General features: G+C 44.5%; 1 protein-coding gene across 1 annotated transcript; it reads left to right on the top strand.

Annotated features, from left to right (window-relative positions):
- Window positions 1-717: 717 nt before the first annotated feature.
- Window positions 718-17,586, top strand: zgc:162872 (BAR_ACAPs and ArfGap_ACAP domain-containing protein). Its single transcript, XM_041877205.1, has 22 exons — window positions 718-1,255; window positions 1,444-1,501; window positions 1,610-1,729; window positions 1,882-1,935; window positions 2,036-2,094; window positions 2,558-2,741; window positions 4,242-4,286; window positions 4,468-4,563; window positions 5,205-5,279; window positions 5,359-5,462; window positions 5,578-5,629; window positions 5,740-5,840; window positions 6,151-6,262; window positions 6,491-6,687; window positions 6,929-6,998; window positions 7,225-7,319; window positions 7,894-7,970; window positions 8,106-8,257; window positions 10,349-10,458; window positions 13,825-13,935; window positions 14,020-14,081; window positions 16,215-17,586. The coding sequence occupies exons 1-22, from the start codon at window positions 1,203-1,205 to the stop codon at window positions 16,382-16,384; spliced, it is 2,157 nt and encodes a 718-aa protein (XP_041733139.1). The 5' UTR covers window positions 718-1,202; the 3' UTR covers window positions 16,385-17,586.
- The last annotated feature ends 3,276 nt before the right edge of the window (window positions 17,587-20,862 follow it).

Here is a 20,862-nt window from a genome sequence, read left to right as displayed (position 1 = left end):
GACTTGCAGCTGTAATTGCTGCAAAAGGTGGCTCTACAAAGTATTGACTTTGGCGGGGCGAATAGTTATGCACGGTCAAGTTTTCTGTTTTTTTTGTCTTATTTCTTGTTTGTTTCACAATAAAACATATTTTGCATCTTCAAAGTGGTAGGCATGTTGTGTAAATCAAATGATACAACCCCCCCCAAAATCCATTTTAATTCCAGGTTGTAATGCAACAAAATAGGAAAAATACCAAGGGGGGTGAATACTTTCGCAAGCCACTGGTAGTTAATTGCACTCACCTGGTGTCCCAGGTCTGAAATAGCCCCTGATTAGAAGGAGAGGATGAAAAACAGAGGTGTTTCGGCCCTCCAGGACCGGAATTGAAGAACCCTGCCCTACTGAGTACTCCCAACCCCACTTTTAAACTGGCACAAAGAATCGTTTTTACACTATAAGAGCAATATTTTCACATACCAGTCTGAACATTGTACTTTTCAATAGTGGTCTTAAAATAATGTTTTTAAAAACATATATTCCTTCTTGGATTTGCTTATAAGCACAATAAAAATCTACATTGATTAAAATGTAGTATCTTTTGAACGAGTTATCCTTCTTGCAATGTTTCGAAGTGGGGACTTTTATTTTGAAGGTTTTCTCATTACCATAGGAAAATGACGTCATCGTTAGTGCCGCTAGCAGAATAGTAGTCATCATCCGGATATTTAGAAGAAGAAGCGGTTGACAACACTTTGCATGGATGCGGAGGAAGCTGGTTGAGACTGGAATTTATACTTAGCTATTACAAAGAGACAAATCAAAAAATTCTGTTTAGCTGTTATACACTCATCCGTTCCATAACTTGTTGTAAGCGCTTATTGCCGCTCGTGCTCAGAACAACAGTCTTTGAGATCCCATCGATCCTCTTGCAAGGAAGGATAGCTAACCGGTTAGCTGTAGGCTATCCCTTACTCGAAGGCTAATGATAGGCATGCCACTAATGCACTAGCTACTGAAAATACTTGTTATGTTATTGTCACTGTTGGTGATGCAAGTTGTGGCTTTAAATCTGTATCATGAATAGCCTACACAGTTTTTAAACATAGCTAGCTTAATGTTATTAGCTAGCTTAATACTATCTAGGGTTTCCAATTGCATTTCATTATTTTGTAAAAACTATTAGCTAGCTACCGTTCTACTGAAGAGAAATCATAGCCGAAATGGATACATTCATGGACTATAAAGAATGCATCAAGGACTCACCTGCATTCAGGTTGGTAACCTTCACTAGGGCCTGGAGTTTTTCCTGCTCAGTATTTACGGAAAAACTCATTGCCCCTATACCTGTCACAACACTGGTCTGGTTGATTTTAAACAATATGACAGTATGGTGCATTTCATAGCTCTGATGTTGAGTTTCTGGAGACTGGAGAATAATCCGTTTTTATTGGTTTTCTTCAGGCTTACCCTGGATAAGTGTCAGACCGATGTTGCAGAGCTGCAGAGTCACGTGGAAAAGGTGCAAAGTTATTTGTGCTCTGAAAATGTATCAGCATGATGATCTTGCTTCTGCAATCATGTCAATTGTAAGTGATAAATACCTGAGTGTGGATACCTCCCCACGCAGGTGATGAAGCTCTGTGGCAAGATGGTTGAATCAGGGCAAGCATACAACACAGCAAATCAGAATTTCCTCGCCGGAGTGGCTGAGTTCTCAACATATCACAAACGTGACAGTGTCATCATGGTATGTATGGACAGGGAGAGGGTTAAAATGTGGGAAAGAAGGGTTTGGGGCAATGATAAGGGACACAAATCATTAGGCTAAAATTAGAGTTTGGTTGTGTTTTATTATCACTAAATTGATGTCTGTTGACGTTCTACTCTTCTGTTCTCCAGAACTGCATGAGTCAATTCATCCAAGGACTACAGGAGATGATCAACTTTCATACAGTGAGTTGAGTTCCACTTGAGACGGATGATTGTTGTCCACTTGTTATGTGCTTTAGTCAGCACAGGTTTTACTCTCCTAGTGGCTCTCTCCTGTCTTTAGGTGCTGTTTGACCAGACGCAGAGAGCTATCACTCAGCAGCTGTCAAACCTTCTCACAAAGTATGTTGCCGTGCACACACAGGTGGACAGACACACAGGCGCACTTATAACTTGTTATAAGCATGATCCTTAATAATGTCTTATAATAAGGCTTAGGTCTCTCGATGTATCAACATTTCAACTTACTCAAAATGGCTGGAATCTAGTCAGGATTATTATCATTAGGGTGGCAGGTAACCTAGGGGTTCGAGCGTTGGGCCAATAACCGATGGTTTGAATAACCGTGCCGACAAGGTGAAACATCTCTTAACCCTAATTAGCTCCAGGGGTGCCGTACTACTATGGCTGACCCTGTAAAACAACACATTTCACTGCACCTATCTGGTGTATGTGACCAAAAAACAAGAAGAAGATATAATTATAAGACAGTGTACAGGGGTCATACATGCTCATGACAAGTTTTACAATGCATCATAATGCATCACAATGCATTATAAATGTCCTTTATGTTCTTGTCATTTAGGTTCATACCCCAGCTAGGAGAGACTAGGAAGGAGTTTGTGCGGATTGGGGAGGCTCTCGAGACAGCGGCGGTGAAAAATGCCCAGATATTCCGCCACAAAGTCACTGATGCAGAGCGCGCCAGCCATCTGCTGTTGGCAACACGCAAATGTCACCAGCACTTTGCCCTTGATTACTGCTTGCAGGTAAATGCAATTGCCAGATGCATAACCACAGATCAGTACATACAACTTGTAAACTAAACTGCTAGTTATAGTCAAAGGAATTCACTTTAGTTTGAGGGGGTACTAATTAGGGTTGCAAAATTCCGAAAACGTATAAAAAAATAAATAATTTTTATCCAACTGTGAATTACGAAAACACCTCGGAACTCTGGAGACATTTTCTGGAATTTTGCAACCCTACTTGGGATTAGCGACGTTTACACAGGGTAAGAATTGTTAGCGGAGTGAGTAGCACTCAGGTAATTCTTACTTAGATGATTTATTTCATTCTGCTCAGTGTAAAGTACACTCAGCCGTAATTGTGTTTATTTTACCCTTATTTTACCAGGTAAGTTTACTGAGAACACATTCTCATTTACAGCAACGACCTGGGGAATAGTTACAAGGGGGAGGAGAGGTGATGAATGAGCCAATTGGTAGCTGGGGATGATTAGGTGGCGATGATGGTATGAGGGCCAGATTGGAAATGTAATAAATGTGTGATTCCTCAGAGAGCAGATGATGGCTACTGAAGTAGGGCATTCCCAGCGGAGACTATTTAGCAGAGAACTCAGACTCACTGGCAAAGACATCCTGGAACATCGGGAGGGGTTTATTTGTTTAAGGCTTGAGTAAGCAGGTGAGAGAACACATTTAGGTAGGTCTAACGGAGCAGGAACAGATACACTACCAGTCAAAAGTCTGGACACACCTACTCATTCAAGGGTTTTTCTTTATTTTTACAATTTTTTACATTGTAGAATAATAGTGAAGACATCAAAACTATGAAATAACACATATGGAATCATGTAGTAACCAAAAAAGTGTTAAACAAATCAAAATGTATTTTATATTTGAGATTCTTCAAATAGCCACCCTTTGCCTTGATGAAAGCTTTGCACACTCTTGGCATTCTCTCAACCAGCTTCACCTGGAATGCTTTCCAACAGTCTTGAAGGAGTTCCCACATACATTACTGGTCAAAAGTTTTAGAACACCTACTCATTCAAGGATTTTTCTTTACCTTGGAATGAGTAGGTGTGTCCAAACCTTTGACTGGTAGTGTATGTCATCATAAACAGGCCGTTGCATAACCAGACAACCCATGATATGGCTAGACAGTAGCATTTTAGGATGGCTATTAATGACAAGGATGAGGCCTGGGTCGTGTTCATTAAGGCGCAATTAAAACAATAATAATTGCAACAGAAAACGAAATATGAGCGTTTCTTATTGGATAAGTAAAGGAAGTCCCTCCTTGTTTCAGTCCGTTTTCTTCTATTTGGTGCCTAATAAACAAAACCTAGAGTTAACGGAGTAAAGGCAGTGTAGATTCATTTTGGTTTCTTCAGTGATAGGTGATGTCATATTAATACATGCAATGCTTTGAAATTAATTTAGTAAAGTTGAACACTTTTTTTTTTTTTTTGGCTTGCATTGTTTTTGTTAATTTGTCCTTTTTAACCATTGCTCTTCTTACAGCTGAATAACTTCAAGGCCCAACAGAAGCTGGACATCCTAAATTCTGTGAGTCCCAGTTTCTAAGCTGTAGTGGGTGATCTTAAATGCAAACGTAGTTAAATACCCAGGTGCACACAGTGTAAAGAATGACAATAAATAATAAAAACGCGACTTGTGAAGAACAGTGGGGAGTGGAACTGAAGATGTAGAATTGGTTGATCAGTCATCCGTATATTGTTTGTTTTAGGTGTTCTCCTACTTCCATGCCCAGTACACCTTCTTCCACCAAGGCTTTGACTTGCTGAGAGACTTGGAGCCCACTATGAAGACCATGGTCACACAGGTGAGATTCAAAGAGTTCATGAAATTAGCTAGTTTGATGGGCAATTTGTTACATTGAAAAGAGACTCAAAATAAAAAATCCACAGGCTCATTTTCAGAGGAGGGCAAAAGGGCAGGTGCTCGGACACTGGTTGAGCCCTATCTGTGGACGTGCCTGATGGTAACTCTGGTTGAGCCCTCTCTGTGGACGTGCCTGATGGTAACTCTGGTTGAACCATATCTGTGGACGTGCCTGATGGTAACTCTGGTTGAGCCATATCTGTAGATGTGCCTGATGGTAACTCTGGTGGAGCCCTCTCTGTGGACGTGCCTGATGGTAACTCTGGTTGAGCCCTCTCTGTGGACGTGTCTGATGGTAACTCTGGTGGAGCCCTCTCTGTGGACGTGCCTGATGGTAACTCTGGTGGAGCCCTCTCTGTGGACGTGCCTGATGGTAACATTCGTTGAGCCCTCTCTGTGGACGTGCCTGATGGTAACTCTGGTGGAGCCCTCTCTGTGGACGTGCCTGATGGTAACATTCGTTGAGCCCTCTCTGTGGACGTGCCTGATGATGCCACGCAGGGAGTATATAGTCCAGAATGCGGCTGCCAATATCAATGTTTACTGGTTCATTGAGATTTATGATCATATGCCTTTTGACAGCTTGCCCAACTCTCGACTGAATGTACAGCTAAAAGAAAGGACCTGGAGAATACCCACCTACTGTTCCAGCAGACAGTGAGTGTTATCATCAGATACCAGACGGTCACAGTTGCTAAAGGATTACCACTTAACACAAGTGTGTGTTTGTGTCCAGGAGGCCTCAGGGGAGCCCATACTAAGTTCTTGTCCTGATGGTGGGGAAACCATACAGGGCCACCTCTTCAAAAGATCTCGGAGAAAGAACAAGACATGGAAGAGGTGAGCGAGAGAAACACAGATTCTTTACTGTGATACCTTACAACTTATGTCACACAATGGCAGTTATTTGCTCCCTTTCATTAAACATGTCACTAAATCTCAAATCTTGCTTTAGATGCTGGTTCTCCATTAAAGACAACCAATTGGTGTACACAAAGTCACATAAGGTATTTGTTTGGTCTTTTGAGCAATCATGTATTATAGTTGTACTGCAGCATTTTATTACTGAAATGTTTGTGTCCTTGGGTAGTTGTGATTGACAGTTGTCTTCCTGTAGGAGGAGCCTGTGTCGCTGTTTGATGACCTCAGGCTGTGTGCGGTGAAGTCTCTGGACAGCATTGACCGCCGCTTCTGTTTTGAGCTGGTTTCTGTTCAAAAGTAGCTAAGCAGTTTTAATTTCTATATTGTTCATTGTTGTATTTAACATTTTTCTCACATTTTGCACCAAAGGTTGTTTAAATTTCTGTCCGTGAAGCTTTATCTATGAGATAATAAAAACTCAATCATTGACATCATCAAGAAGTATTAGCTTTGAAATTGAAGATTTAACAGCGCAAACATCGCAGCTGATTTTAGATACAGTGGAAATATTTTACTTATCTTTTGAATGTGACGCATTGAATAAAAGCAGAGCTCAAGTCCCAAGTTAACCCTCACTGACCCACCCTGACTGTCCTCCTCTGCCCAGATGCTGTGTCCTCCAGGCTGACTCAGAGGAGCTGAAGCAGGCTTGGATCAGTGCCGTTCAGGGAAGCATAGACATGGCCTACCGCGGGAGAGTGGAGTCCCAGCAGCCTCAGGTATTTACAACTCAGACAGGCTTACAGACACATCCACAGATTTTTCATACTACACTATTTAACTACAATTGTCGAGCACTTCCATTTTTAACAAAAAAAAGTGTAAAAAACTAACAAAACGAAGTCACATTTAACTAAACAAAACAGCATGCAGTAATACAGTCACGATTGACCTATTAAGGAATCTCCAGGCAAATACATTCTAACTATGCCTCTCTGTGTGCCCAGCCCAAAGAAAGCCTTCTGCCTCTCCAGAGCCCATCAGACCCCCAGCCAGGACAGCCTCCTCAGAGGCCTGCGGCTCTGGTTGTGGCCCTTCAAAGTCCGGGGAACCACCGTTGCTGTGACTGCAGTGAGGAGGACCCACGCTGGGCCAGCGTCAACCTGGGTATCACCATGTGCATCGAGTGCTCCGGCATCCACAGGTACTGCCTTGCTAGTGTGTGGTGTTTGTAGTCCTGGGGGACTAACAAGTCTACAGGGCGTGCAGGCTTTTGTTCCAGCCCAGCACTTTCACACCCAATTTAACGGATCAAGGTCTCACGAAGACCTTGACTAGTTGAATCAGGTGTGTTAGTGCTAGGCTGGAACAAAAGCTGGAGCTTTCCAAGACCGGGATTACTGACCACCGTGTTTCTGTAATGTTGTGTTGTGGTTTTTTAACAGGAGCCTTGGGGTCCATCTCTCCAAAGTGCGATCTCTCACCCTAGACTCCTGGGATCCTGAACAGCTGAAGGTACTGTAGCAGAATTATCATGTACATGTTACCAATTAAAGTTGAGTAGCTCAAGGTAAAATTGTTTAATTATGAGTAGTAGCCCTGAGTTTTTCCTGACTTCATGACCAGCTGGCTATACCTAGGGCCCAGACGTTTAATGGTCAGAGCTCATGGTCAGGAAAAACTCATGGCCCCTAAGTAAGAGGTTACTTTCTTAACTCTTCTGCTCCGTTCTACTCTGCAGCTGCTGTGTGGTCTGGGTAATGATGTCATCAATGGGATATACGAGTTCAGGTGTGCAGCAGAGGGCAGAGTGAAGCCTATTGCTGCCAGCCCTCGGTAAGCATTTCACAACCGAGGTTCTTTGGCAGCACTATCAAACCCCTTATATTAGTCTCCCATGGGTCTCCCTCTTTTCATTCAGCTAGCGACTGGAACGAGCTGCAAAAACACTCAAACTGGACAGTTTTATCTCCATCTCTTCATTCAAAGACTCAATCATGGACACTCTTACTGACAGTTGTTGCTGCTTCGCGTGATGTATAGTGTTCTCTACCTTCTTGCCCTTTGTGCTGTTGTCTGTGCCCAATAATGTTTGTACCAAATACAAATGTGTTCTTAACTGACTTGCCTAGTTAAATAAATACAAATGTTCCGATTGAAAGAGACTTACTCCATCAATTAAAAGGCATTCATTATTAAAGAGCTACACTGAATGAGCTGAACTCTTAGAAAGGTTCCATCTAGAACATAAAACTTTGGCTGTCCCCATGGGAAAACCCTTTGAAGAACCCTTTTGGGTTCCAGGTAAAACCCTTTTGGGTTCCAGGTAAAACCCTTTTGGGTTCCATGTAGAACCCTTTCCCTGCACAGTCCCCTGTTTTAACAATGATTCTATCTATCTCTCTTTCAGCCCAGAGAAAGAGACATGGATTAAAGAGAAATATGTTGAGAAAAGATTTGTAAAGGATGACAGCTTGCCTGAAACACGTAGGTCCCTATCCTACTACCCACCTCCGCATGGGTTTGATGTTGTTTGTGTGTGTGTGTCTGTCTGTGAATTGAATCAGTCCTACTCCTACAATTAGTCTCAGTCCATTCCTCTTTCAATGACTGTTACTGTAGAGAGGAGGGAGAACGCAGGGCGCCAGATGTACCAGGCTGCTTGCCAAGGGGACCTGGTCACCATGGCATCCGCGTTGGCCCAGGGGGCAGAGGTGAACTGGAGCCACGCTGAGGAGGAGGGACGCACCGCTCTCATTGGCTCAGCTTTTGGGGTGAGTAGCGCCATGGACATTATTTAAAGGGACAGTCAGCAATGCACAAAGTAATCAGTAATATCAAGCTGCTTTTCGCAACAACTAAGGACATTTAATCCCAGGGCTAAACTTCTCCGCTTTCTCGGTTCCGCAGTTTTCACATTGAAGCTATTGAAGTGCACCGGTGCACATGTGTAGATACTCTGTGTGCGTCGTCTTGCATCATGCAACATCTTCAGTGCTGCTCATGGCAACGTCATATCGCTGAGGCTCACTTTGACATAGATTGTGTTATATTTATACTTTCGCATAGAAGGCCCCCAAGTTTATCCTGACCAGGATAATGTTTAATGTTTTTTTGACCAGGTAGTTTGTTTAATGTTTTTTTTATTAATTTTTATACTTCAGGGCCCTAAAACATGAGTTGTGCATGTATCTTACATGTACAGTGCATTCGGAAAGTATTCAAACCCCTTGACTTTTTTCCAAATTTTGTTACATTACAGCCTTATTCTAAAATTGATGAACACATTTTGTCCTCATCAATCTACGCACCACACCCCATAACGACAAAGCAAAAAAGTTTTTTTATAAATGTTTGCAAATGTATTAACAATAAAAAACTGAAATATGACATTTACATAAATATTCAGACCCTTTACTCAGTACTTTGTTGAAGCACCTTTGGTAGGGATTACAGCCTCGAGTCTTATTGGGTATGACGCTACAAGCTTGGCACATCTGTATTTGGGGAGTTTCTCCCATTCTTCTCTGCAGATCCTCTCAAGCTCTGTCAGGTTGGATGGGGAGCGTCGCTGCACAGCTATTTTCAGGTCTCTCCAGAGATGTTCGATCAGGTTCAAGTCCGGGCTCTGGCTGGGCCACTCAAGGACATTCAGAGACTTGTCCCGAATCCACTCCTGCGTTGTCTTGGCTGTGTGCTTAGGTTCGTTGTCCTGTTGGAAGGTGAACCTTCGCCCCAGTCTGAGGTCCTGAGCGCTCTGGAGCAGGTTTTCATCAAGGATCTCTCTGTACTTTTCTCTGTTCATCTTTCCCTCGATCCTGACTAGCCTCCCAGTCCCTGCCGCTGAAAAACATCCCCACAGCATGATGCTGCCACCACCATGCTTCACCGTAGGGATGGTGCCAGGTTTCCTCCAGACGTGACGCTTGGCATTCATGCCAAAGAGTTCAATCTTGGTTTCATCAGACCAGAGAATCTTGTTTTTAATGGTCTGAGAGTCCTTTAGGTGCCTTTTGGCAAACTCCAAGCAGGCTGTCATGTGCCTTTTACTGAGGAGTGGTTCCGCCTGGCCACTCTACCATAAAGGCCTGATTGGTGGAGTGCTGCAGAGATGGTTGTCCTTCTGGAAGGTTCTCTCATCTCCACAGAAGAACTCTGGAGCTCAGTCAGAGTGACCATCGGGTTCTTGGTCACCTCCCTGACCAAGGCCCTTCTCCCCCGATTGCTCAGTTTGGCTGGGTGCCAGTTCTAGGAAGAGTCTTGGTGGTTCCAAACTTCTTCCATTTAAGAATGATGGAGGCCACTGTGTTCTTGGGGACCTTCTATGCTGCAGAAATGTTTGGGTACCCTTCCCCAGATCTGTGCCTCGACACAATCCTGTCTCGGAGCTCTACGGACAATTCCTTCGACCTCATGGCTAGGTTTTTGCTCTGACGTGCTCTGTGAACTGTGGGACCTTATATAGTCAGGTGTGTGCCTTTCCAAATCATGTCTAATCAATTGAAATGACCACAGGTGGACTCCAATCAAGTTGTAGAAACATCTCAAGGATGATCAATGGACACAGGATGCACCTGAGCTCAATTTCGAGCCTCATAACAAAGGGTCTGAATACTTATGTAAATAAGGTATTTCTGTTTTTTATGTGCAAAAACATTTCTAAAAACCAGTTTTCACTTTGTCATTATGGGATATTGTGCGTAGATTGATGAGGGAAATGTTTAATTTAATCAATTTTAGAATAAGGCTGTAACGTAACAAAATGTGGAAAAGGTCAAGGGTTCTGAATACTTTCCTTATGCACTGTATTTGCTTTTGTCTGTCTGTCTGTCTGCCCGTCTGTCTGCCTGTCTGTCTGTCTGCAGGGTTCCCTTACGGCCTGTGAGTTCCTGCTGCAGAATGGAGCCAATGTAAACTACCGTGACCAGCGTGGTCAAGGAGCCCTTCACACTGCAGCAACCTGGGGCCACACAGGGTGAGGTTCACACCCATAGAGATACATCAATTACATATACAGTATATGTATGGTGTTGATAGTGTTCTATTTAATTCACACAGACTAGGGTTGGGCGATATTACCATAGTATTGTCTATCGATGATGATTGACAACCAGGTAGCCTAGTGGTTAAGAGCGTTGGTCCAGTAACTGAAATGTCGCTGGTTTGACTCCCCGAGCCATCTACGTGAAAAATCTGGAGTAAGGGTGCGATACCATTGTCCAACCCTAACACAGACAGGGAATATAGTATATGTCTCCGGAAGGTGGTGAGTGACTCTGCTGTCCTGGCGTCGTGAGGGAGCTTGTTCCACCATTGGGGTGCCAGAGCAGCGAACAGTTTTGACTGGGCTGAGCGGGAACAATGCTTCCGCAGAGGTAGGGGAGCCAGCAGGCCAGAGGTGGATGAACGCAGTGCCCTCGTTTGGGTGTAGGGACTGATCAGAGCCTGAAGATACGGAGGTGCCGTTCCCCTCACAGCTCCGTAGGCAAGCACCATGGTCTTGTAGCAGATGCGAGCTTCAACTGGAAGCCAGTGGAGTGTGCGGAGGAGCGGGGTGACGTGAGAGAACTTGGGAAGGTTGAACACCAGACGGGCTGCGGCATTCTGGATGAGTTGTAGGGGTTTAATGGCACAGGCAGGGAGCCCAGCCAACAGCGAGTTGCAGTAATCCAGACGGGAGATGACAAGTGCCTGGATTAGGACCTGTGCCGCTTCCTGTGTAAGGCAGGGTCTTACTCTCCGAATGTTGTAGAGCATGAATCTACAGGATCGGGTCACCGCCTTGATGTTAGCGGAGAACGACAGGGTGTTGTCCAGGGTCACGCCAAGGCTCTTCGCACTCTGGGAGGAGGACACAACGGAGTTGTCAACCGTGATGGCGAGATCATGGAACGGGCAGTCCTTCCCCGGGAGGAAGAGCAGCTCCGTCTTGCCGAGGTTCAGCTTGAGGTGGTGATCCGTCATCCATACTGATATGTCTGCCAGACATGCAGAGATGCGATTCGCCACCTGGTTATCAGAAGGGGGAAAGGAGAAGATTAGTTGTGTGTCGTCAGCGTAGCAATGATAGGAGAGGCCATGTGAGGATATGACAGAGCCAAGTGACTTGGTGTATAGCGAGAATAGGAGAGGGCCTAGAACTGAGCCCTGGGGGACACCAGTGGTGAGAGCACGTGGTGCGGAGACAGCTTCTCGCCACGCCACTTGGTAGGAGCGACCGGTCAGGTAGGACGCAATCCAAGAGTGAGCCGCGCCGGAGATGCCCAGCTCGGAGAGGGTGGAGAGGAGGATCTGATGGTTCACAGTATCAAAGGCAGCAGACAGGTCTAGAAGGACAAGAGCAGAGGAGAGAGAGTTAGCTTTAGCAGTGCGGAGAGCCTCTGTGACACAGAGAAGAGCAGTCTCAGTTGAATGACCAGTCTTGAAACCTGACTGGTTTGGATCAAGAAGGTCATTCTGAGAGAGATAGCAAGAGAGTTGGCTAAAGACGGCACGCTCAATAGTTTTGGAGAGAAAAGAAAGAAGGGATACTGGTCTGTAGTTGTTGACATCAGAGGGATCGAGTGTTGGTTTTTGAGAAGGGGGTGCAACTCTCGCTCTCTTGAAGACGGAAGGGACATAGCCAGCGGTCAAGGATGAGTTGATCGGCGAGGTGAGGTAAGGGAGAAGGTCACCGGAGATGGTCTGGAGAAGAGAGGAGGGGATAGGGTCAAGCGGGCAGGTTGTTGGGCGGCCTGCCGTCACAAGTTGCAAGATTTTATCTGGAGAGAGAGGGGAGAAAGAAGTCAAAGCATAGGGTAGGGCAGTGTGAGCAGGACCAGCAGTGTCATTTGACTTAACAAACGAGGATCGGATGTCGTCAACCTTCTTTTCAAAATGGTTGACGAAGTCATCCACAGAGAGGGAGGGGGGAGGGGGGGATTCAGCAGGGAGGAGAATGTGGCAAAGAGCCTAGGGTTAGAGGCGGATGCTTGGAATTTAGAGTGGTAGAAAGTGGCCTTAGCAGCAGAAACAGATGAAGAAAATGTAGAGAGGAGGGAGTGAAAAGATGCCAGGTCTGCTGGGAGTCTAGTTTTCTTCCATTTCCGCTCAGCTGCCCGGAGCTCTGTTCTGTGAGCTCGCAATGAGTCATCAAGCCACGGAGCTGGAGGGGAGAACCGGGCCGGCCGGGAGGATAGGGGACATAGAGAGTCAAAGGATGCAGAAAGGGAGGAGAGGAGGGTTGAAGAGGCAGAATCAGGAGATTGGAGGGAGAAGGATTGAGCAGAGGGAAGAGATGATAGGATGGAAGAGGAGAGAGTAGCGGGAGAGAGAGAGCGAAGGTTGCGACGGCGCATTACCATCTGTGTAGGGGCAGAGTGAGTAGTGTTGGAGGAGAGGGAGAGAGAAAAGGATACAAAGTAGTGGTCGGAGACTTGGAGGGGAGTTGCAGTGAGATTAGTAGAAGAACAGCATCTAGTAAAGATGAGGTCAAGCATATTGTCTGCCTTGTGAGTAGGGGGGGACGGTGAGAGGGTGAGGTCAAAAGAGGAGAGGAGTGGAAAGAAGGAGGCAGAGAGAAATGAGTCAAATGTAGACGTAGGGAGGTTGAAATCCCCCAGAACTGTGAGGGGTGAGCCATCCTCAGGAAAGGAACTTATCAAGGCATCAAGCTCATTGATGAACTCTCCAAGGGAACCTGGAGGGCGATAGATGACAAGGATATTAAGCTTAAATGGGCTAGTGACTGTGACAGCATGGAATTCAAATGAGGAGATAGACAGATGGGTCAGGGGGAAAATTGAGAATGTCCACTTGGGAGAGATGAGGATTCCTGTGCCACCACCCCGCTGACCAGATGCTCTCGGGGTATGCGAGAACACATGGTCAGACGAGGAGAGAGCAGCAGGAGTAGCAGTGTTTTCAGTGGTAATCCATGTTTCCGTCAGCGCCAAGAAGTCGAGGGACTGGAGGGTAGCATAGGCTGGGATGAAGTCTGCCTTGTTGGCAGCAGAACGGCAGTTCCAGAGGCTGCCTGAGACCTGGAACTCCACGTGGGTCGTGTGTGCAGGGACCACCAGGTTAGAGAGGCAGCAGCCACGCGGTGTGAGGCGTACTTGAGAATGCAATAAAAAAATAACATGCAAGGAGGTTTAGTATGATTTTGGCAATGCAGGTCGGACTAACCACGTATCCGGCCCTTTATCTTCTTCTGTTGTTGTTGTTGTTGTTGTTGACCCCCTGCAGTACCTTTGAGAACCACTGCTGTCTTAGGCTATAGTATAATATCAAAGTCTATGATTGGTTCAAATCAGTTTGGTGGGTGCAAATTAATAGCATGTATGCCTCATGTTCCTCACAGGCAAGTGTGTCTACTTCTAAAGAAGGGAGCCAATCAGTATGCTGTTGACGAGAGGGGGCAGGACCCACTCGCCATTGCCATAGAGACAGCACACGCCGATATTGTGACCCTGTAAGTAAATCTACTCTATGAAATGCAGGAAAGGTGGAGGCTTTGTTTGTTGATACCCTCTATTTTTTGGGGACTGTCTTCCAGACTACGAATGGCTCGCATGAATGAAGAGATGAGAGACTCCGAGGGATTCTTTGGATCTATGGGTAACATTCACTATGTTGATGTTTAATAAAATACGTATACCTTTATTTGTTTCTCACCTGTACCCTTTACACTTGTACCTGTATACGGGTTGAAAATGGCAGATGATAAGCACCTAAATTGGCTGTACAGTAACATGCTATACATGACATCAGAGCTCACCCCTGAGGGTCAGTGAAGACACTTGCCAGTTGGTCCGCGCATGCTCTGACTATATGTCCTCGTAATCCGTCTGGCCCTGCGGACTTGTGAATGTTGACCTGTTTAAAGGTCTTGCTCACAAAGGTTTTTAACTCGTCTGGTAGGCTTGCGTCACTGGGCAGCTCGTGGCTTGGTTTCCCTTTGTAGTCCGTAATAGTTTGCAAGCCCTGCCACATCCGACGAGCTTCAGCGCTTTGCCTGTTTGATGGATTGTCTGAGGGCATAGCGGGATTTCTTATAAGCATCCGGAGTAGTGTCCCGCTCCTTGAAAGCGGCAGCTCTAGCCTTTAGCTTGGTGCGGATGTTGCCTGTAATCCATGGCTTCTGGTTGGGATATGTACGTACGGTCACTGTAGGGACGACGTCGTCGATGCACTTATTGATGAAGCCAGTGACTGATGTGGTGTACTCCTCAATGCCATGCTCTGTATTGAGCGAGTCACTGGTACTTCCTGCTTTAGTTTTTGCTTGTAAGCAGGAATCAGGAGGATAGAATTATGGTCAGATTTGCCAAATGGACGGCGAGGGAGAGCTTTGTATGCGTCTCTGTGTGTGATGTAAAGGTGGTCTAGAGTTTTTTTTCCCTCTGGTTGCACATGTGACATGCTGGTAGAAATGAGGTTAAACGGATTTAAGTTTGCCTGCATTAAAGTCCCGGCCACTAGGAGCGCCACTTCTGGATGAGCATTTTCTTGTTTGCTTATGGCCTTATTCAGCTCGTTGAGTGCGGTTTTAGTGCCAGCATCGGTTTGTGGTGGTAATTAGACGGTTATGAAAAATATAGATAAACTCTCTCGGTAGATAGTGTGGTCTACAGCTTATCATGAGGTACTCTACGTCAGGCGAGCAATACCTCGAGACTTCCTTAATATTAGACATCGCGCACCAGCTGTTATTGACCAATAGACACAAACCACCACACCAGACGTAGCTGTTCTGTCCTGCCGATTCATGGAAAATCCAGCCAAATATATCGTTCAGCCACGACTCGGTGAAACATAAGGTATTACAGTTTTGAATGTCCCGTTGGTAGGATAGTCTCGAACGGAGATCATCCATATTTTTCTCCAGTGATTGCACGTTGGCCAATAGAACGGATGATAGAGGCGGGTTACCCACTCGCCGACGAACTCTCACAAGGCACCCCAGTCTTCGCCCCCTGTATATCCGTCTTTTCTTCACGCGAATGACGGGGATTTGGGCCTGGTCTCGGAGAAGGAGTATATCCTTCGCGTCGGACTCATTAAAGTAAAAATCTTCGTCTAGTTCGAAGCGAGTACTCGCTGTTCTGATATCCAGAAGCTCTTTTTGGTCAAAAGAGACGGTAGCAGCAACATTATGTACAAAATAAATTACAAACAATGAGAAAAAACAAACAAAATAGCACAGTTGGTTAGGAGCCCGTAAAATGGCAGCCATCCCCTCCGGCGCCATTCTCTAATATTCGGTCAGAAATAGAGCAAGCTTTGATTGGTTCTCTCAAACGTTGAGACCTCTCGTTGTTTGGATTTGAAAATCAAACAGTTGTAATGAAAGGGGGCGGTGCTCCGGAGCTGCGTGTGGCTGTCCATGAGGGTGTTTGAGTGAGAAATATGAAGAGGAGAACAAACCAGTAAAAGCCCCCTTCATTATTGACGCATCGTGCTCACAGCATTGAACAGCCTACCTAGACTATGAAGTCAGGAGGACTTTGAGTTTTGGTATCAGCCAGACTTCTTTGTCTGTGCTGAACGTGAACACTCCTAAAATGCTGTTTTTATGTGCTGGGTCGTATTCATTAGGGCTCACCATAGCAAAACGTTTTGCAACGAAGACTAAAACGGCTTGTTCGTATTGAACAAGTACAGAGTGTTTTCTTCCATTTCGTGCCTACTAAACACAACCCTTATTTCAAACACTCAGTTTTGCTGCTCTGCTCGTGTGTTCCTCTCCAGGTGACGATGAGACATTTCAAGACATCTTCCGTGACTTCAGTGATATGGCTTCTCACGATCCAGAAAGACTCACCCGTCGACAGTTCAGCAGAAGCGGAGAAGAGGAGGGACAAGAGAAGAGGATAGTGAATCACCAGCGCAAGGCAGAGGAGGAGGAGGAAGAGACATAGGGAGAATCTCAATGACATACTCCGTGCGTCCTCTCATCTTGCCCCCTCCTAAAAACACATTGGAGGAAAAGGTCAGATGGGTGGGGCCTCTGGCTTTCTCATCCAATGGGTTTTGAGAAGGAGGCGAGGAGAGAGGACGTGAGGATTATGCAATTGAGATTCTCCCATGTAAAGTAAGAGGAGGAGGAGGAGACCTTGAGTTGGGAATTATAAAGGAAAAGGGGCGTTACCACATTTCAGGTCAGGAATGGGGAACACAGAGGTTAATTCAATGAGGTGAAACATTCACAACGTTGCAGGTAGAAATGACATGACTCACAGTTCGACATCACAAACACTCACACCTGATCTATACAAAACATTTATTTCTGAACATTCTGTAAAGTTGCACCCTCCTGGTCCTTCAAGACTGCAGTGTCTGACAGTTGTCATTGTGCCTCAGCAGTTAAATAACAGATCAAGTTCTGACTTCAACAAAATGTTTAATTGATAATTTGCTTCAGTTTTGAGCCACAATTTTGAAGTTATTAGAAAGGTTACCTGAACAGTTTGGCAAAGAAAATTAAACAGATAAACTACTAGGCCTACTGCTACAAGGTGTTGTAAAGGAAGCAAACGGTCTTAGGATCTCAATCCTGTTTAGAACTTATAATTATAATCAATGTTACAGTCTTGAATAACGCTCAGCAGACCCTTCAACCCTCAAGGAATGAATGCCCCAATTCCTGTGAATGGATGTTACATAGGATGGATGCATGTGAACTGGGTTTGCTCAGTCTGCTGTAATGCCCGAAAAGCACATAAATAAGGACTATAAAAGTGTTACATATAGAATACTAAAGTATTATATTTTAACATATTGTTATGGACTGTAGCCACTCCAATATTTCAGATGTTATTAGATGACTTCCACTTACAGACTGAACTGCTGCATGCAGTAGCCTATACATGTTACTACTTACAAGTCATCTGAGGGAACAGTTGATTCTTGCTGAACGTGGGGTGTATTCACTAGGAACCAAACGGGATGAAACAGGGTGGGACCTACCCAAATTTGTCCAATAAGAACTCGTTTTCATTGCAGAACGTTTTCTGTTGTGAAACATTTTTGCTACAGTGTGTACTAATGATTACACCCCAGTTAATCTCTCAATTTGAGTCTGAATAAATCCCATTGAAAGCAATGGCTCCTTATAATACCATACACTGTTATTGTTATGTTTTTGTTTGCAGGGGAAATACAGTAAGTGGACCAAAACCGTAAAATGAGAATGCAGGGATTTAGAATGCATTATAAAGCGGATAGTTTGGATCCTGGATGCTGATTAGCTAAAACAGCATTTCAGCTGTGTGTATATTAGACAATATGATGCAGAAATACTTGACTGTTCTGCTTATGTTGATATAATGGCAATTAGGCACCTCAGGTGTTTGTGGTACTGTGAGGGAAAAAATAATTTGATCCCCTGCTGATTTTGTATGTTTGCCCACTGATCAGTCTAATTTTAATGGTAGGTTTATTTGAACAGTGAGAGACAGAATAACAACAAAAAAATCCAGAAAAACACCTGTCAAAAATGTTATAAATTGATTTGCATTTTAATGATGGAAATAAGTATTTGACCCCCTCTCAATCAGAAAGATTTCTGGCTCCCAGGTGTCTTTTATACAGCTAACGAGCTGAGATTAGGAGCACACTCTTAAAGAGAGTATAAAAGACACCTGTCCACAGAAGCAATCAATCAATCAGATTCCAAACTCTCCACCATGGCCAAGACCAAAGAGCTCTCCAAGGATGTCAGGGACAAGATTGTAGACCTACACAAGGCTGGAATGGGCTCCAAGACCATCGCCAAGCAGCTTGGTGAGAAGGTGACAACAGTTGGTGCGATTATTCGCAAATGGAAGAAACACAAAAGAACTGTCAATCTCCCTCGGCCTGGGGTTCCATGCAAGATCTCACCTCGTGGAGTTGCAATGATCATGAGAACGGTGAGGAATCAGCCCAGAACTACACGGGAGGATCTTGTCAATGATCTCAAGGCAGCTGGGACCATAGTCACCAAGAAAACAATTGGTAACACACTACGCCGTGAACGACTGAAATCCTGCAGCGCCCGCAAGGTCCCCCTGCTCAAGAAAGCACATATACATGCCCGTCTGAAGTTTGCCAATGAACATCTGAATGATTCAGAGGAGAACTGGGTGAAAGTGTTGTGGTCAGATGAGACCAAAATGGAGCTCTTTGGCATCAATTCAACTCGCCGTGTTTGGAGGAGGAGGAATGCTGCCTATGACCCCAAGAACACCATCCCAACCGTCAAACATGGAGGTGGAAACATTATGCTTTGGGGGGTGTTTTTCTGCTAAGGGGACAGGACAACTTCACCGCATCAAAGGGACGATGGACGGGACATGTACTGTCAAATCTTGGGTGAGAACATCCTTCCCTCAGCCAGGGCATTGAAAATGGGTCGTGGATGGGTATTCCAGCATGACAATGACCCAAAACACACGGCCAAGGCAACAAAGGAGTGGCTCAAGAAGAAGCACATTAAGGTCCTGGAGTGGCCTAGCCAGTCTCTAGACCTTAATCCCATAGAAAATCTGTGGAGGGAGCTGAAGGTTCGAGTTGCCAAACGTCAGCCTCGAAACCTTAATGAGTTGGAGAATCTGCAAAGAGGAGTGGGACAAAATCCCTCCTGAGATGTGTGCAAACCTGGTGGCCAACTACAAGAAACGTCTGACCTCTGTGATTGCCAACAAGGGTTTTGCCACCAAGTACTAAGTCATGTTTTGCAGAGGGGTCAAATACTTATTTCCCTCAAATCAATTTATAACATTTTTGACATGTGTTTTTCTGGAATTTTTTGTTGTTATTCTGTCTCTCACTGTTCAAATAAACCTACCATTAAAATTATAGACTGATCATGTGTTTGTCAGTGGGCAAACGTACAAAATCAGCAGGGGATCAAATACTTTTTTCCCTCACTGTATATGGCCAATATACCACACCCCCTAGGTCCTTTTTGCTTACATATAGGCCTATTATATATTATTTTACTGTGGCACAGTCAGATATAATAAAATGTGTCTTAATACTGTTATTAGTTTTTATTGAATTATGGTTTACAATGAACATCCATATTACACAGTGTCCCAGATGTGATTTAAATAATGAGTACAGTCCTTAAAGAAGTTAATTTTTACAGCAAAATCTCTATTTTATGTAAAGAAAATGTTATATTTACATTATTTAGCAGACGCTCTTATCCAGAGCGACTTAGTGAGTGCATACATTATTTTAATTTTTATACTGGCCCCCCATGGGAAACGAACCCACAACCCTGGCGTTGCAAATGCCATGCTCTACAACCCTGCCGGCCATTCCCTCCCCTACCCTGGGCCAATTGTGCGCCGCCCAATGGGTCTCCCGGTCGCGGCCAGCTACGACAGAGCCTGGATTCGAACCAGGATCTCTAGTGGCACAGCTAGCACTGCAATGCAGTGCCTCAGACCGCTGCGCTACTCGGGAGAAATAGAAGGGTCCAGACAAATATTTAGTGATTTCACATGTTTTAGAGAAACTTACCCCAAACAGCAAATCACTTCCTTATCCTTATTGTGTAGTATGGGGCCCCTGAAAAAAAAACATGAAAAGGCTCCAAATACATCCTTTTAGAAACAGCAAAGCTTTCAGTATAGTGATGCAGGTCTTTAGATGTTGTACACATGAAACTGTGTCATACCGTACTTTATCTGCAACGTTATATTCAATTTTGTTGTGACTCCAGAGATACCTGTGTCCGTTTTACAGGTAACTGCCAAAATAAAGGAAACACTTAAGTAAATGAGGGATACAAAGTATATTGAAACATGGGGTGCTTCCACACAGGAAGTTCCAGACAGGCGCATTGAAGCTGTTCTGGCTGCTTGTAGTGTCCCAACACCCTATAAAAGACACTATGTTGGTGTTTCCTTTATTTTGGCAGGTACCTGTAGCAGCAGGTGGATAAAGTTCAGAATGACACAACTTCATGCGTACAACATCTAAAGACCTGCATCACTAGAGCTTTGCCGTTTCTAAAAATACGTTTTGTTCATGTTTTTTCAGGACCCTATACAACAATGAGGATGAGGAAGTGATTTGCTGTTTGGGGTAAATTTCTCTACAACGTGAAATCACAACAACAAAAAAGGTGTCTGGACCCTTCTATAACATGCCATTTACATAAAAAATTTAGATTTGGTTATAAAAAATTTAAAGTCATCCTTTAATGTACGGTAGCCTACCGTACAAAAGTACTGTACAGTCGTGGTCAAAAGTTTTGAGAATGACACAAATACTAATTTTCACAAAGTCTGTAATAAAGGGGAATATATATATATAAAAAATAAAAATAAACATGGGGGATTGGAAGTGATGCAGACAATTACATTGATAGAAGATACAATCTATCTGCAATATTAAGCTGATC

This window comes from Coregonus clupeaformis, chromosome 6, assembly GCF_020615455.1.
Source record: "Coregonus clupeaformis isolate EN_2021a chromosome 6, ASM2061545v1, whole genome shotgun sequence".
NCBI classification, from domain to species: Eukaryota; Metazoa; Chordata; class Actinopteri; order Salmoniformes; family Salmonidae; genus Coregonus; species Coregonus clupeaformis.
This window is presented reverse-complemented; position numbering and strand designations above follow the sequence as displayed.

What these genes read in the sequence shown, in the direction of transcription:
- zgc:162872 (XM_041877205.1), top strand. Translation starts at nt 1,203, where the DNA reads ATGGATACATTCATGGACTATAAAGAATGCATCAAGGACTCACCTGCA. An exon ending in CCTATTGCTGCCAGCCCTCG is followed by an intron (nt 7,320 to 7,893) that starts GTAAGCATTTCA and finishes TCTCTCTTTCAG; the next exon opens with CCCAGAGAAAGAGACATGGA. An exon ending in GCAACCTGGGGCCACACAGG is followed by an intron (nt 10,459 to 13,824) that starts GTGAGGTTCACA and finishes TGTTCCTCACAG; the next exon opens with GCAAGTGTGTCTACTTCTAA.